At 39.2% G+C, this 18,282-nt stretch overlaps 1 protein-coding gene across 1 annotated transcript; it reads left to right on the forward strand.

Annotated features, from left to right (window-relative positions):
* The first annotated feature begins 5 nt into the window (after nt 1–5).
* LOC131795088 (tolloid-like protein 1) lies at nt 6–16,592 on the forward strand. Its single transcript, XM_059112661.2, has 15 exons — nt 6–722; nt 1,130–1,270; nt 6,861–6,978; nt 7,415–7,593; nt 8,374–8,607; nt 9,266–9,601; nt 9,952–10,061; nt 10,830–11,061; nt 11,565–11,687; nt 12,140–12,306; nt 12,788–12,959; nt 13,288–13,413; nt 14,293–14,432; nt 15,061–15,268; nt 15,878–16,592. The coding sequence occupies exons 1-15, from the start codon at nt 626–628 to the stop codon at nt 16,264–16,266; spliced, it is 2,772 nt and encodes a 923-aa protein (XP_058968644.1). The 5' UTR covers nt 6–625; the 3' UTR covers nt 16,267–16,592.
* The last annotated feature ends 1,690 nt before the right edge of the window (nt 16,593–18,282 follow it).

Below are 18,282 nucleotides of genomic sequence, written 5' to 3' on the forward strand. Positions count from 1 at the left end.
TCGCTATTTCCCTTAAACTGAAACAAAATTTCCTTTTAATGTAAGTTAGGCAATCCTGTGACTAGAGAAACGCTAACATTCTGGGCGGAAAGGATAGAAGAGGACAGCTCGGCAGAAGTCCAAAGAAAGTGTTACGTACAAAGGTTTTATTGGCTGACATAAATCACGAAAAGTAGGTGTTAAATATCCGTCATTTGACATTTAATTATGAGCGCTAGGGCCAATCGAGAAACTAATCAGCTCTCACGCTTAAACCGTTGACAATGGTTTCACGGTCTGTTTCTCGGGCCTAAACCTTTCACAAATTTGTCCAACAAAGTTCAGCATTTGATGGAACTTAAGGCCTTGAGATCCTGACGATCGACAGTTGATTGCTCAGCCACACGAACAATTATAAATCATCGGTTGACATTTCGCACAATCCACGTAAGGTATTTTTGTAAAGGTGTTGAGAGAGAGGCACCGTTGAGAGACTGCGGTCTTTGTGCCACTGAAAGCGAACTAAAAAACCCACCACTCCTGACGCACCGCTAAAATACTTTAAGATATTTGGGATTATTTGCCTCTTGGCTTAGTTTGTTTTGGTTCAAGCGTTAGACGAACCGACGGTTGACCAAACACAACGATGCTGTCCGTTGGTTTGCTTTTTCTGATGTTTTTCCTGGCCTTTGAGGGCGCCGTAGTTCAAGCTGATGACGAGGATTACGACCCTTGCAAGGCTGGTAAGATTTTTTATCTACGTTTCGTCGTCAATTCCCTTTTCTTGCGTTTCTTTTCTTTGTCAAACGAGCCATCTTTCCTCGTGTGAGAAACACGAGTATCAGCGTGCGCTCTTGATCGCTCCTATCAGTTCAGTTGTCAGATTAATAGTCGTAACTAAACAAAGCCATTCCCGCAATTTTTCGGATTAAACCGGCTGCTGTTTTCAACCCGTTTCTTTCACGGTCTCCTGAACAATGACGAGATTTTTTAATTCTTTCCCTCATTGGGAAAACTACTTGAACGAAGTCCTGATGCGTACTGTACTTCAGCCCTCTCTGGTTCCCTTTGTCTAAATGCATCAATCATTTGCATCAGATTTTATCGCTTCAGTTAACACAAGCCTTAATACCTAATTTGATGCCTGCAGATGGTATCGTACAGGGTGATATTGCAGTTTCTAAGGCGGACTTGCGTCAAAGCAGAAGGAAAAGGGCTGCGACTGCATTCAACAAGAGGCTTTGGCGAGAAGGTGTAATTCCTTTTGAGATAGCAGACGGTGTTTACACAGGTAAGAAAATCGGATCGAATCTGCGTCATACTTCGTTCGATCCCCTAAATGTGGGGCACCAGTTCAAGTTCAAATTCATTGTTTCACTTTTGTGTTGCACATTGAGTGACCTTATGCATGAAAATAGACCTTCTGTTATCGGAAAATAATCCTTCACCAACAGGGTGTATTTTCACTTAACTTCAAGGGAGTCTTGGGCAAAAAAATGCGCTCTCTTGGAGGATTCACTAAAAAGCAAATATCGTTTAGGTATTGCCTTTTTACCGATGACTCTGGCCTTAAGAAGTTTATTTGTAATTACTGTAAAAACCTTTTGTTTAACTTATTTTGCGGATGCCTATCGTTAAGCTTTCCTCACTCATGAATGATGTCATTAGGATCATTCTCGAAAGCGTTTTGCGCGGATCGTCTTTCAGTGCTTAAGGCATTAGAAGAAAGAGTATTCAGTTAAAATTCTTTATCGTAATCCATCAATTTGTCACTTTTTATCATTTGTAAACATAAACATTTAATTTCCTATCAGTTAGTTTAACACAACTATTGCATAATTATTTTTATAAATTACGACAAACCAATGAAACAATCGTTTATTGACAATTTTCCTTGTTGCAAAGTTAAAACTGGGTCTCTGATATTGATTTGGAGTCCTATACCTTCAGTGTATTGGGTTCACTAACCAAAGGATCATGGATGTCTTTCTAAGTGGGCCAGTCATAAAAATCTTCGTGTAAAAAAGGGAACAACGACCCAATGAAAACTGTTAATGCCGAATACCCCAAAGTGGCCTTTTCCCATTGATTGTATTGAATACCCAAGGCGTAGGTTACTTATGTCACTGACGTTTCAGCGACGCTAGTAAGATTATCACAGTAGGAATTGAGCCACGCTACCCCCACTACACCACGTTTTGCCGACAATGGAACTAAAGTACTTTAATGAAAATGAAAAGTTAATCCCCTCATTTGTATAATTTAGTCGCCTTCATGAGCCATTTAGAGCGTCTTCAAACGGTCTATGAAGGCGGAAAAATACTACGAATGAGTCCATTAACATTTTATGTAACTTTATTGGCATATTCAGCCCAAGATGTAATTTAGATATGCAATTTGTTTTAAGGCTTTATTCATAACTCTCTTGGATTTTGTTCGTCTCATGTCAACAATTATTCACTACGAAAACATAGTGTGGTGTGCTTGTGACTTCTGATAGTATTCCCCGTAAACCTATCCGCTTTTCTACTGGATGGAACAGCGGTCTTCCTTTCGTTCTTTTTATCAAAGGTTCCATTTTGTAGCTTTCACATCTATTTCCTAGCGCTGCGCGGGACCTAATTCTGATTTGCCTTCGTCAATTCTATAATGTGAAGGAGACGTCGGAAGGGGAGTTCCTCACGAGCCATGGTGAAACACACTCTCGTCAGATTCGCTTTGAGCTTTACGGTTGATCGGCGATTTTATGAGCATAAGCTCCTACAAAATATGTGAGCTTAAGTTTTAAAAACATAATTCATAGGGAAACATTCATTATCGTGTCACGAAATGAAATCGATCCTAGAATAATTTACAAGGTCCTATTTTAGGAATTCGTATGCGCAAACCCAAAACAATCTTGTGACAGTCTAACCGGCAACATTGTGATCTGATTATCTGTGAGGCGGCGCTAATTTTTTTATCCGTTTAAAATGTAAGCGAGTGGTTCATTATCGGCTTAGGAAGTAATTACGGGAATAAGGTTTGTCTTGGACGTTTTCGAGGGTGGAACGTTACTCCTACTGCTGCAATTGCAGCATTTCAGCTGGGCCCGAGGATCCATTCCTTGGAAAGGGCTGTCTTAACCCTTAGACTCCCAAGATCTCATTAGTGATTCTCCTTACTGTCTGCTATACAGTTCTTCTGATGAAGCTTTTGAGAATTTGGTATTGGATCTACTAATAATCCCCTGATTGATACTTTTCTTGGTTCTCATCTAGTCTTATTGATTTTGTATTGATATTGTGAGGAGAAATTCTGTTTTTGTCACTCATGGGAGTTAAAGGGTTAAAGAATTTCTTCAGCTCTCTTTAATTAATATCAAATCCCTTTGCTTCATATTCAATGAATATTTTCATTTGCGATAATCGAGGAATTGTTCCTCCGAGAGGAATTCGTAGCCGTTGTAAGATCTCTCCTTTTGTTTTTCGGAAATATCAAAAGGTCAGGTCAACAGAATGTAACTTAACGCTGACAGCAATTTCCTGGCGGCAGATTGGCAGTTTGGTGGCAGCATTTATTGAAACGACGCAAACAATTACTTTATAAAGATTCTTTTCGCAGAAACTTATTCTTGGCCAGGAATTAAACAATAAAACTCACAAAATTATGCAGAAGAATGATAATGCATACATGGGAAGGGGTGAACGAGGAGAAAGAAGGATACAGACTTCGCAATGAGGCAAAGATTTTGCAAATTGTTTTGGGGATGATAAGTGCATAGGCTAGCTTATATTACATCTGACATCAAAATAGTGTCCACTGGCCACTCGCGTAGAGGAGTAAAATTCGATGGGAAAGGATACACCAGGGTACAAAAGGATATAAACAATTTCTTTGAAGCATAGTTTTTAGCAAATTGTTTTGGCGATGAAAGCTTCATAGGCCTACCAGAATGACATCTGACATCAAAATAATGTTCATTAGAGACTCCTGAAAAGAAGTAGCAGTCCATGGAATGAGTAGCCGAGGGAAAAGATGGATATGGATCATATCGCTTTCAGTGAAACCCAGATTTTGCAAATTGGTTCGGTTATGATAAGTGCACAGGCCAATTTGTATGACATCTGACATCAAAATGATGTCTATTGGCAATTTTAAGGGTGTCGAATGGACTTGTCTGTACTTTAGAGCCCGACAAAATCATTACGGATTACGAATCGGACTCTTCCATCCTTGTGTCTTTAAATGTTGGCGATTGGAGGTAATTCTAGCACACTCGAAAATTGCAGTTACGTTTGAATTTAAGGTAAATAAAAGTCGGTCTCCATAGGCAGTTACTTCAGTATAGGTGGAAATCTTGGTCATTCTTCTCGTTTGGGAGTGAGTTAAACAACTGGTTTAATCGGATTAGTTCATAATCTTCTAAACAATTAATTTGTAATATCTTAAACACGGGCTTCCAAGTAATCCAGTGATCTTGCAATCATCGCACACTTTAGATCCACAGTTTTCAAATTCCGTACTCGTTCCACATCATACTTAAAAAGCGGAGCTAAGCTTTTAATAATCGTTAACCAGCTTTTCGCCCTCTCAAAATTCAAAAATTATATTCTCAAGTTATGTTCAAAAAACTTTTAAAAATGACACTGGACATTGAACTACACAAGAAATGATTTGAAAAATCAAAAATTTTAGATGATTTTTTCGCTGTTGATGCAAGTTGTAGCTTGTGTAAAAGTCTTTCCGTTCCCAAGAGATTATCCAAGAGGGCATAGGGATTACTGTGCGGGAGTCGCGCGCAGGAAAGAAACGAAAGGGAATAATTGCATTGACAGCAGAAGATTTTTCTCCCTAATTCCTGGCCCCTTCCACCGCACTTAATTTTTAGCTTACTTTCGCTCCATGCCTCTGCGTGACTTTCGCATAGTTCATGCTTTCTCGCTTGGATAAAAGGAAACGGAAAAGAGTGTTTCACAAGCTACATGGGTTGCACCGACTTGGGTACTTCTCAGTACAGGCTCATATGGCCGAGTTCTTATGTTCTTTTGAAGCGAATAAGAAAAACTAATTCGTTGCGCCAAGGTTTACATTTATGTAGCCATTTCCGATTTGAAACTGTTAATGCTCTGATGATATCTGACCGAGCGTGTATGGCTTTCTGAGCTAAATTGATCTCAAAAGGATTAGCTTTATCGTTCTAGAAGATTCATTTGTGTCGGAAATTCTTCTAAAGTTTATTTATAAAATTTATCTTGAAATCAAAATGAAGTTGAAATTTGAAAGACAGGTTCTTTGATGGAGTGCTCGTTGTGTTACCAAGCTGTAGGTTCTTTCCAAGGTCTTTAAATGCGTATTTCACGCATATACTGCGTGGTAGATGCGAGACGGGCAGATATTTCATCTTGGTGTTGAAATTTGCAACAACAAAAAAGGATACTTGTTTTTGCCTTTTTCATATAGTAAGTAGATTAGCACGTCGTATCTCGGAGAGGCCACCTCTCAGGCACGATAATACTGATCCGATAATTTATTATTAAAAAACCAGGGACGTTATCTTTAAATAGCTATGCGAAGTATTTCCTACAATTAAATTAGTGATATTAAGTTAATGATCATTTGTCATCGATTGACAGGGAGTGAAACAAATACGGAGCTTTTATAGACAAAATTGTAAGACAAAATTGTAAGACAAAATATTTGCGGTAAAAAAGCTGGTGTCCAAATTCCGTCAACATAAGTGTAACGAATGAATGGATACATTAAGATTTAAACTAAGCCTTTAATAATAAGTCTCAAACTCTAAGTACAAGGTCTCAAGTTCAAGGTCTTTGCATCATGATTTGCTAAATAATCCGATCACGTGCGTTGTGCCTAAAAACAAACAAACATACATAAACAAAGCTTTCCAAGGAGGGAGTGAAAATAAAAAATTGTAGCTCGGAATGCTTCACGAAAACTTAGGAATTTTTCAATAGGAACATTTGTGGCTGTCAAGGAAAAGTAAAGGAAAAGTGAAGGAAAAGCTTTCAATCACTATTGCACAATGCAGTAGTCAACTTAGTACGTCATCGTGACATTTTTCTGGAAATTCTTGACGTAATTTGGGTAGTTGAAACACCATGTGGTATATTGAATATCGCTATAAGTCCGCCAGTTTTCTGATACTTCTGTAATTAAACCGGATAAAAGCTTGATTGATGTCTAGACATAAATTGAAACGTACTTTTTCTTGACTAGTGTATATTGCAGGCAGCTGAATCCCGCCGGGTGATCGCAAAGTAAACTGTTTTCATCATTCCAGATTTTTCCGACATAATACCCGATCGTCTCTGTTGTTCGGGTAAGAACGAGGAGGCACGTTTTAGTTCCTTATATGCCTAGATTTCTGCAGTTTTCCAGCATCTTCCCTGGAAAACTCTTGTTTTGGCATAGGTAAAGTCTGAGTGAGATTCCTCACCTTCTGCCCTTCGAGAAATATTACAACCCACCTCCCAAAATGGCCACCTCCCTACTGCGGTTCTCTGCGTACTCTGCCCTTTCCCAAAGGTGACCTTTTTTGGTTGTGGAAAGGTTCGACTACATACCTCAATTTAACCCTTTAACTCCCAAGATTTGATTGTCAATTCCTCCCTCTAGATGCTACACATTTTCTTGTTAATCAGTTATGAGAATTTAGTGTTAGATCAAGATAACAATTTCTACGTGATAAGTTGGAGTTTTCTCAATACCTGTTTGCTGGATAATTTTTGGATATTATAGGGAGAAATTACATGCCAAACACTTGTGGGAGTTACAGGGTTAAGAGGCTGTACTGTTTAGAACCATATCTCTAATTTGATCATGCGATCTACTGTCTTATCAACAAAATCACGAAAGTCCATGTATTTCCCTTCCCACAGGAGATCAGAGAGCGGTTATCTTACAAGCCATGCGTCATTGGGAAAACACTACTTGCTTAACATTCATTGAGCGAACGACAGAGAAAGACTATATTTACTTCCATAAAGGACGCTGTGGGTTAGTATTTGGTATTTGCTTTCTGCGATCGTGTTTTGTAAATTACTCAGTCAACAGTCACGCAAGGGACGAGGAATCAAAACTAAGTGTTCACCTCATCGATATGGGTAAAAATTGTTGAAACGGGCAAATTTTTCCCTCGCCACTCGTAGCCTTTTATTGTCATAAGCTTATTAGACAAGTTGACAAGATCTGCGTCAGGAGAATCTCTGACGTTGCTTAGCAATAGCTACGCGAAACACTTACCTTAAAGGAAGTGCGTTCAATTGGTACCATAAATGAAGGAGCGTTGAAAATTATAAAAAGAGGAGAGAACAACCAAATTGGAGAGTCGAAACTTCAACATATATTTATTTTACAATATATGTTATAGATGCCAAAATAATTTGGATCTTCTACCTTTTATGTTCCTTCTAATAACATTCTTTTTTCTCAGCTGCTGCTCGTATGTTGGACGCAAGGGGAATGGGCGCCAAGGGATTTCTATTGGCAAGAATTGCGACAAGTTTGGCATAGTGGTGCACGAGATTGGACACACAGTGGGGTTCTGGCACGAGCATACGCGGCCTGATCGGGCTGACTTTGTTAACATTTTCAGGGAGAATATAAAGAAAGGTTAGTAGTACATTGAAATCCATAGACGTGTTTACCCATTGGGTTGCGAAGATTTGTACACATTAAGAAGGGTCTCAGTGGGTTTAACCGATAGCCGTAAACCGCCAAAAAATTCAACCGTTAGTCGTAAAAAAGAGGTAACAAAACAGTAACAAAATTTCTGGTGACTACTATGGAAAGATACTAACCGTTAGCCGTAAATTGGCCATAGTTTTAACCGTCAGCCGTAAAAGCCATCCCCCCATTAAGACTCTCATTAAGAGGCGCGGGTACGTAATGGCATCGGAGCAATTATTGAGCCTCAAACTCTGTTAGTTCAAAGTGTGGATAACGCTATCCACTCCATAAATTTCTATTCAGGAGATAGCACAGTAAGTTTTATTAACAATTATCCACTGGATAGCGATTTACCCATTGAATAGCGTTATCCGCCCCTTGGACAGCTTCCGATCTCTTCACTATTCACATGCAAACTGACACCAATCGCGACTTTATCACTCGCCTTTTCCGCCTTTTTACTAGGGCTTTTTATATGCGTGTCATCATTGCTTTCTTTCCTTGCAAATTTTTATAAGATTTGATCGATCGTTGTCATGGCTTTAATTATTTTGGTTTTGATTTTACAACTACGAATTTCCAAAAATAGACCTATTAATAATAGCAGTTGAGTTTTTCGTGATGGTTTTTGTTACATTGCGTTCTCTTACTTACAATTCTTAATTTCTTTGTTTGCCTTTCTTCCTTTTACCGATTTTTGTTGTTGTTGTTTTTTGTTTTTAGGTGAAGAACATAACTTTCTAAAACTCAGTTCCGCAGAAATAAATTCTTTGAACGAGCCTTATGATTATGCATCCATCATGCACTACGGGAAATACACGTTTGCGAGGGAAGGCCATCAAGTAACGATTTTGCCCAAAAAGAATTCACAAACGGATCTTACCCCTGAAATTGGACAAAGGGAAAAGCTCAGTATTGGAGATATCAGACAAACTAAAAAAATGTACCGCTGTCCAGGTTGGTAGATTACATGAACGTGTATCACAAGCTTCTCATTAATCTCAATCAGCGTAGTCCTGCTGGAATATGACGTCCATTTTTAGACAGTCGTTGCATGAAGTTGACAGAAATATATTTCCAATGTAAGATCTGACACCCGCTGGAAATAGACGGAAACTCGATTTTCCTTCGCAGTGCGCATTCTAGGTCGCTCGTTATTACTTTAAGTTCTAATTGGATTTTACTACTATGTTTCCGCTCTTATCGGCTCTTTCCTTCGCAGTAGGCACTCTTGGTGGCTCGTAATTACTCTAAGTTCTCGTTGGCCTCTTGTGATATGTTTTCGCTCTGACTGGGTTTTGTGATTGCTTTAGTTTTGATTTTACGACACTCAACCTTAGTGCGCTCTATGTCAGAAGTGGCTCCCTGAGGTCGTTATACCAAAATAAACACAGTTTTTACCAGGAGAGCGAAAGGAAGGTATTTTCTTAAACAAGTTTAAGATCATGACGGCACGCCTTCTTCCTTCTTTTGGGGCTTACCGTTCTAAGGTAACGCCGCGAGACCTGCGACAAGTTGTTTTTGAGCATAAAGTAATTCAATTTGACTATTGAGAAACTTCTTACACGGTAATATGGATTTGTCTTTAAAATGTACATTGCTATTATTCAATTAGAATGTGGAAGAGCACTACATGAGCGCGCTGATACGTTTTCGTCTCCTGGATTCCCCAAGAGTCAGAAGTACAAGTTATGTGTGTGGCGCATTGCTGTGACGCCGGGGGAGCGAGTCTCTCTTAATTTTACCGTCTTTAGTCTCAGAAGAAGCTCAGGAAAATGCAGGGACGAGTACGTGGAGGTTCGGGACGGTCATTCCAAGTCTTCGCCTGTGATTGGTCGATATTGTGGGAAGAGAGTGCCACCTTTAATATGGTCTACAGGGAATAGATTGTGGATAAAGTATCAGTCGTCTGAAGTTGTAGGAAAGCAAGGATTCAAGGCAAGTTACAAAGGTAAGAAAAAATTCGTGTGGTAATTGAAGAAACCTGAAGAAACCAGTCGCCACTTAGCGCCCGCGTGTAAAAGTAATTACGGATCCTGTGTTACTGAGTATACCTTACGGTAGCAAGAGCACCGCTGTGAGAGTAAGGGCGCAATCAGACTGGAGAAAAAGGAATGACTTACGATAGGAATGACTTAAAGATAGGAATGACTTACGAAAGGGAATAAAAAAGAAAAAGAAGAGAATAAGGGAAGAAATTTTGTATTTGCGGTAAGATGGAGGAAAAGGACTCGATAAGACAAAGACCTGTTTTTTGTAGGATTTATTATTTTAAGGCATGATTTGCATCGTTATTTGCAGCGGTATGTGGTGGTGACATAACTTCTCTTCAAGGAACCATTCAGTCACCGAAGTATCCGCAGTGGTATCCATACAACAAGAAGTGTACTTGGAAAATTACTTTGCCAGCGGTTCGTAACACGTTCAGATACCATGATTATAAATGTTTACCATTATTGCAGGGGTGTCTGTGTTTTGTAAGTTTGTGATGATTTACCTGCGTTTGAATAACAAGGAATGACGAGCGGTATGATCGCTGCGGGTCAATGTTAGTATCTGAACAACTGCACGCCTACCCCTCCCCTACCTTGTTATCTGTTGACTGTTACTGGGTTAGGGGAGGGGTACACAATGTAAGTGCACAGATGCTCAGATACTGACAGTCATCCATTATTTCTGCCGAACGGAAAAACTGTCCATTTTTATACCCTACAGCTGTTTAAAACATGCCTTAACAACTTAATGTCTTCAAATTAGCTTCTTGGGGGAAGTGAGCTACAACGTAGCTTGCGAAACGGGTGTCATTTTTTTTACGCTTTTTGGGGGAGCGGAGGAAAAAGCGAGCGCGAGGAGAGCGCGAAAGGCGCATCACGGGTAAAAATTTGTTTTTTCTTCTTGTCTAGAGAGGGGTTCAGATAAAAAATTCTGATCTTCCATGTGGAATTGAACCTGAAACCTTCGGATTCCTCTCCCTATCGCTCTACCACTGCGCCACAGGGACTCCATATGGAGAGCTCAGTCGTTACCAGGGTCATATGAGACACGTATCCCACATACTGTTGGGATCAGCTATGCATATATGCTTTTACGAACTCCTCCATTGTTTCACATGCAAGTTTATGGGCCTGATTCGTGATCATATAACTTAACAAGAGCTTTTGTGAATAATTATTTCTCAGCATTTTAGAGTTGGAATTCGCTTTATTGCTTTCGATATCGAGAGCCATAGCGAGTGTCTGTATGATTATCTTCAAATAAAAGACGGACCTGAGGACTCCTCGTCCTTACTAGGACGATACTGTGGGAAAAAAATTCCTCAGGAGCTGAGGAGCAATTCCAGTCAGGTGACAATTCAGTTCTCTTCAGATGGAACCGTAAATAAACCTGGCTTCTACTTGAACTTTTTCTCAGGTAAGCTATTGTTTGTTTTTTGATGTGGTTGCCATAAGAGCGCGATCTGGAACGTTTTTGATCGGTTATGCCGAATGATACCGGAGGCTGCGACTACTTTAGATACAGGAGTATCTGACAATCTGTTTAAGTTTTAGTTATGGGAGCTGAATGGAAACTGGTTGTTACAGTTATTAGACATTGTGGGAAGGAAGGGGTTTTTTAAGATGCGCTTTTTGAAAATTCTGAGAGTAGAAAATGGCTTAATAGTTATGTCGGCCGAAAGATTACTCTAAGAGAACACAGAGAGAAAGAACGAAAAAAAAAGCATTAAACTTAACCCTCATATGAGGCTAGGTACGGAAATTTAACTCTGCACTCTAATGAGTCGTGATATAATTCGTCACCATTCCATTAAAGATTGGTTCATCTTGCCCGCTGGAGCTGAACAAGGAATGTGAGTTATACTGGAGGATCTTAGAGCCAGTATTACGATGATTAAGATGTAATATGTTATTTTTCAGAGACGAACGAGTGTAAAACCAACAATGGCGGATGCCAACAAATCTGTGTGGATACCATTGGTGGCCACCGTTGTTCATGTGACCCTGGTTACGAGCTGAGGTCGAATAACAAAGATTGCGAAGGTAGGGGGAGCAAACAATATTGCAAGGAGCAGGGAATAGAAAAGAACGCTGTTGGTATCACAATTTTTGTTAGAAACGCCCATACGTTAATTTGGCTCAAGCATTCATATGGTCTTGAAGATTTGAATTCAAAATTAATGCTTGCATTCTTTTACCGGGGCACGAATGACTCTTTTGCTGCTGCATATGTCTCTGAATATTCCAAGGTTATAACTACCTAACGACGACTCTTGACCAATGTCCAGTCCCGTGCGACGATAGAATGGGATTTTTCGAGAGGGATGTGAGCTGGAGTAAGATCTGTTGCCATTTTACTGGCATAGCGAATAACGAGTCCGGGTAAATTTCAGTAGAAGGGCTAAGTAATTCTTCTTCAATTCATCACACTCACAAACACTGCGTGTGTTTTTGAGTGCGTTAACGTCTCTAATTCTAAATGACGATTTACACAGGTGCCTGTGGAGGAACACTAAGGGCTCCTAACGGAAACATAACGTCACCAAGCTACCCCGGTAACTATCCCAAGAATAAACGCTGCCTTTGGAAAATCATGGGACCCGAAGGACAAAAGATATCACTGAAGTTTGACAAGTTTCAATTGGAGGGAACTGGAAATGGAGTAAGTTTGTATAGTTTTTCAGAAAAAAATTTTAAATTTCGTCTGGAATCAACAACCGAGAAACGTATGATGCTTATTAACGGTATAGGAATACCCCAGGATATTTGTATTTTCTAAATAGTGTGATAAAATTAACTTTGAATTCAAATTGCACTCTCCAGCGTGGTCAAAGTGGTTCTAGAATCTTATATGTTTTAGTTCTTGTCATCTACGACAATCCTACCCTGAATATTTGATTATACTTTGCTTCTGAGCTTGAACCATGACCTGTACAAAAGATATACACAGTCCAATAAACTTCGTTATAGGAAATTCAAAGGTGAATGTATCGTAAGACTCTGTAAGTGTTTCCATCACACCGAAATTTGTAGAACACTATCGGAATAAGAGGCGAGTGTTTTTCCTCCTCTTATTGCCATGTTTTAACTTTTCGATTTTTGCCATATAGCAAAGCTTTATGCCTCACTGCTTAATTATTCAGGTTTGCCAGTACGATTACGTCAAAGTAAAAGATAAGAACGATCAGGTTCTTGGAACGTTTTGTGGTGGAAAGATTCCTCAAACAGTGACCAGCTCTTCAAACCTCATGTGGGTGGAGTTCGAGTCAGATCACTCTCAATCTCGGGCTGGATTCTCTGCTGTGTATTATGCAGGTAACTGAGGCAGAATGAAGATCAGTATAAGGACCTCATACGCTCTTGAACAATCGAGAGGTAGTTGTTCCAATTTACTTGGAGGCTTTATATGGGGACGAAGTGAATCACTCATTTTTCACTCAGCTCGGAAGATTGCCTTAAAATTCGTGTTACTCTATGTTCTTCAGTTGTTTTTGTTCGTCATGGACACTCGGCGAATCTGAAGTACATTACTCGATCCAGCATAGCCTATTGCAGTCCCCTCTGCTGAATCCCATGTGAATCCTTAAGATTAATACTTTTTTTTCAAAAAGAAGTATCAGAGTTTTCCTTTTTTCCCTTTAAGATAAAGACGAATGTCAAAATAACAACGGTGGATGCCAGGATAAATGTATGAACACAGCTGGCAGTTACATCTGTTCCTGCAGAGAAGGGTTTGTTCTTCAGAAGGACAAGCATAGCTGTAAAGAAGGTGATAACTGTTTGAGACCTGTCCCTGACTTTTCCATTCCTATTGGTAAAGTGGGAATCATTTAGGCCGGGTGGCTTGTCGGAACTCAAGCGTCTTTTACAACTAAATAAAACGAGGTTTTTTTAGAAATATCATTTCATCTATATCGCTAAATTGAAAGTTACAAATATTGTTTTCAACATATGAATCTAGTATGTAACCTATAATGCTATTGGGCTCCCCTTGCCGCAGCTCAGTAGAAAAGCATCGGACCGCACATCCCGAAGGCCTGTGGTCAGAGCGCTAATGGAAAACTCAGCTTTTCATCTTCGTCCCTTACTGGAGGCTAAACGAAACAAACTTCTGTTTTTTTTTCTACAATCACAATTACCTATCTTTTTATTCTTCTTACTTTATGATATCTCTACATCGCTGATCCTCACACACTTGTCACAAATGAACCTACTCCACCTCTGAGTTCTTTGAAGGTCATCATTAGGGGAGCAGCGGAGAGCGAAATTTTAGTTTCAAGGTTTCAATCTGAAGATTGGTATGTTCGATTTTCTCTCCGGGACCAAAATTTGTGTTCAAATGCCTAAACGCTTCCATATTGAAATATATAACACTTGTATTCCGTTGGAAAGACTTGACATTTCCGGTTCAGATTTCCCACTCCAGCCAGGTCAGGTTCAAATCCCACCCCCCCCCCTCCCCCGGGTACGCACGACGGTCAAAGAGGGGGGGGAGGGGAGAAGTTGAGACTTGATCTTGATTTTGAACTGATTGGCGCATAAATGGCCATAACTCACGTTTTTCTTTGTCCGATGCTTGTAACGAAAGGAGTAACACATTTCTTGAAAATTTTTCTTTACTTAATAAATTGATTTGCTTTTTTTAAAGTAAATGGCTGTGGTGGTGCTCTGACAGCCTTATCTGGTGAAATAACATCTCCGAATTACCCAGGATCTTACCAATCAAACAGAGATTGTACGTGGAAAATTGTTGTCCCACCAGGAAGTCACATACAGCTTACCTTCAACGTATAGTATATTTATTGTTTAAGAGTGAATGCTAAAATGCATATGGCTTTGGATTCTACCGCAAAATAAATGTTTACGGTAGAACCAATTACTTACTTTTCTTGTTGTTTACAGAAACCGCCTCGTAAACAATCTTGCATTTCAGTAATCGTTTAAATCAAGCATATTTTTGTTCCTGTCGAGGTTTTTATGTGTTCGCTTATATTTTGCTATTTGAGAGTGCCTTTGTAGTAATTATTCTTTTATTGATTTTTTTATTGTTGAGAGGACTTACAGCTTGCACTGGAAAGATATTTTTTACTTCACTTAAACAACCAGCCCATAAAGAAATATCGAATTCAGTTGATGGTCTAATATCCGCGCCAAAGTTTGACTTCAATCGAATAGCCAGCCCTTAGCGTTTTTAAGACTGAAGTTTTTTTCACTTTGCTGTTGCCTGTTTCCTTGATGAAGTAATTAATTTATCCTTTGATAACATAAATTCACTCAATCACCATATGACGAAAAAAAAAAAAAAGTAAGACGCAACCGAACTAAACCGCCGCACCGTAGTTTAAGCCTTTCATTACCAGTCTCCTCTAAACCGTATGATTTACCTAATAAAAGCATCTTCGACTTACTTTACTAGGAAATCGACATTGAATATCATGAGAACTGCTCTCTTGACTACGTAGAAGTGTTCTCGGGTACTGGCCAACAAGCCGTGAGCCTGGGCCGATATTGCGGAAGGAGAATTTCTGCAGATATTCATTTTTCCAGAGCTCATAAAATGTTGGTGAAATTTCACTCGGATAAATTGATCAGCCACACAGGGTTCAGAGCACAGTATACTGCAGGTCAGTCGTTGTATTTAAATTCTTCGGCAGAAATTCTTTCGTGGGGCCTGGGTTTTATTTCCTATAACCTGAATTTATATACGTGGGTTAAGTTCGCTGTTTCGTCTCATCCTTTCTCTTAGGGCTCTCTTACCGAGTTCTTCGTTTTCCCCTTCAAGTAGTCCAAGTTCGCACAGTGAGCCTTCTTAAAATATTTCGAAATATCTCTGTTCCCCGAAAGGGGAAACATTAAGATTTGAAACAGATGAACGGTCACTTTCTTGACCCGAAAATCTGAACTAGCTTTGAATAGAAACAAATTTATTTTGCTTCATCGTTTTTTCATTTTCACCTTGTCAGTTTTCAAGGCTGATCTACGGCCGTTTAGCTCGCTTTTAGTTCCCCGGCCCTACTTTGCCATCTTTATACATTTTCTCCTTAACATATTACAGCCTTACGGAACATTCAACCAATATATCCAAGTTCATAGAGCGATTTAGGTATCTACAAAAATGCTTTGCTTTCTTTTCATTTCCATAATTAGGAGGATAATCTCATCAATTTTAGAAAACTCGTTCTACTTCTTATTTCTTTTCTTTTGTTTTCATATTGTTCTTTTTTTCTTTGTAGTGTGCAGTGCAAATCTTCACGTATCAAATAACAAACGTCAGTTCTTCTCTCATCCAAGTTATGGCAGCGACAATTACAAATCAAACCTCCGGTGTTCATGGCGGCTGACTACTCGGCCTGGATATATTATTCGTTTGCGATTCAAGCAGTTTGACGTTGAAAACGAGAAGCTCTGTGGATACGATTACGTCATCATCCGCGACGGAACTAACAACACCGCGCCACTACTGGGACGAGCTTGCGGTCAGACGTCGACTCAATCTTCGCACGAGTTCGTATCAACCGGAAATCGAATGTGGATAAAATTTGAAACGGACTTGACAAACAACAGGAAAGGTTTCATTGCAGAGTATTTTAGATCACGCAAAAATGAAAAACGATCGTTATAGGAAAAGACAGTAGCAGTCGCTTTATGTATGTGGAAAAATTTTCTTAGCGCTAAAGCAGAAATGTTAAGACAGCCTTAAAAAAATCCCTGTTACGCTATTAAGTCATAACCGGCTAATTAAATAAGGTAAACGTAAAAAAATATTTTTAATTAAAGCAAGAGTTATTTTTATTTATTACTCTTAGTACGTTTCAACCTGCTACACTTTTTAGGGATTTGCAAATAACCTGTGATTTGTACTTTCCCGGACTGTTTTGTTCAAATTTCTTCTTAATGTGATATTGTGTAGTTTTTTTTTAATTTATTCTATGCCGCTGAAAAAAAGAATAAAATACAAAATATATATATATAAAAGATTCCAGAGTTTCTATGGTCGTCAAATAGAAGATTTGCGTTATCAACGTTAACAACAGTTTTCTTAAAATAGTACATTTTCATGCGATTTTTAATGAAGCATTTCTCAGGAATGCAAGCTTTGTCTTCTTTGTTCTCGTTTGTCTTTATGGTGGCACCTTTTCGAGAGAAGGAATTACGCATTCAGCTCCTAACTTAGCCTATGCGTCTTGACCAGACTGTAAAGCTGATTTGCTGGAGACCGTGTTCCGTATTAATGGACACTTATTTTATGATGCCGTAACAGAATATCGCGTTGATACATGTTAAGGACACATGGACCCTGTGGAAACATCAACTGAGCTTGCACCTTTCCTGCACTCAAACTGCCTCACAAGGCATCAATCAACAAAAGTGTACCAAGTTTTTTTGATATTCTGATTGGTTTTCTAGATATCGGCATCTATAGTTGGAGTAGCTAAAATATGCGAGGCTCATTGCGTAAATGGACATCACGGGACAAATATTTCAAATATCAAAATTTACCGACACACTTTTGTTTGTCATTATTTCTGAAATGTTGTGGCGAAATTTGACGAAAATCGGTCAAATCGATATACCCTATAAATTCGCTCAAAGTGGTTGTATTCCTCTTAAAATCAAATGCGAGATTTTAGCTCATAAAGGTTTGCAAACAACTCGCGCCACGCCAGGAGATTATCGCACCTCCTGAAACCGCAAACCAATAGGACAACGGGACCTCCTGGCAACAATGACGATGGATCAAGATTTCCCGGGAAAAGAAACCCGTTGCAGAAACGTTTTTTTATCTCGATTGCTCATAGGAACGTTATGGAGGCCGACACAATAATGAGCAAAGTTGCCAAAGGCAAAGGCAAAACCCGCGGAAAAAATGGAAAAACCGCAAAATGTGTTGAGGAGCAAGACAACAAATAGACAGACATCTTTCAAAATTACCATTCGAGGCGATCGGTAATGTTTTTTGTATTAAGGCTGGTACTTATATAAAGAAAAGGAAACCTCGTTTTTATCATATGTATGGCAAATTTTGGTTGATGGTGACTTCTTTGTTCGAAATCTGGACGCCAGCATGAGGCTCCGCCAGTACTAGTAGCTTTCACAAAGGACTTTTTTTTCTTTTCTTGACAAAATGGTACTCTTTCTTTCTTTTATGGGCCTGTTTTTGTTTGTTTTTTTTTTACAGAGGACTTTCTTCCACTTTTGATTTTTCTATGAGCAATAATCTTTCCTTAAGCAAAGAGCTTCCACCTGTGAATTTTGTAAAGTGCGCGATGTAAACAAAATATGGAAATAACATGAAAAACGAGCCCCAAAATGAGCTGTTGCCGCGAAAATTTCCCCAGGGGATTCGCCCAGGTCCGAGATTATGACACCTTCCTGATTTATTACTGCGAATATCGCTTTCATATCTTTTTTGATGTCTTATCTGCAACGATGCAAATGTGGTGTGCAGTGGTCGTAAAAGAAGGATTCTTGATATTAGCATGAAATTTAGTGTTAACAACTGAGTTGAAAACGTAAATTGGCCATCTTAACGAGTTAAAAGGCTGACGTTTTGAGCGTTAGCCCCTCGTCCAGCGCTCTGACGGTTTCAACTCAGTTGTTAACACTAAATTACCTGCTATAATATACTCTCCCACCA

Source organism: Pocillopora verrucosa, chromosome 14, assembly GCF_036669915.1.
Source record: "Pocillopora verrucosa isolate sample1 chromosome 14, ASM3666991v2, whole genome shotgun sequence".
In the NCBI taxonomy this organism is placed as follows: Eukaryota; Metazoa; Cnidaria; class Anthozoa; order Scleractinia; family Pocilloporidae; genus Pocillopora; species Pocillopora verrucosa.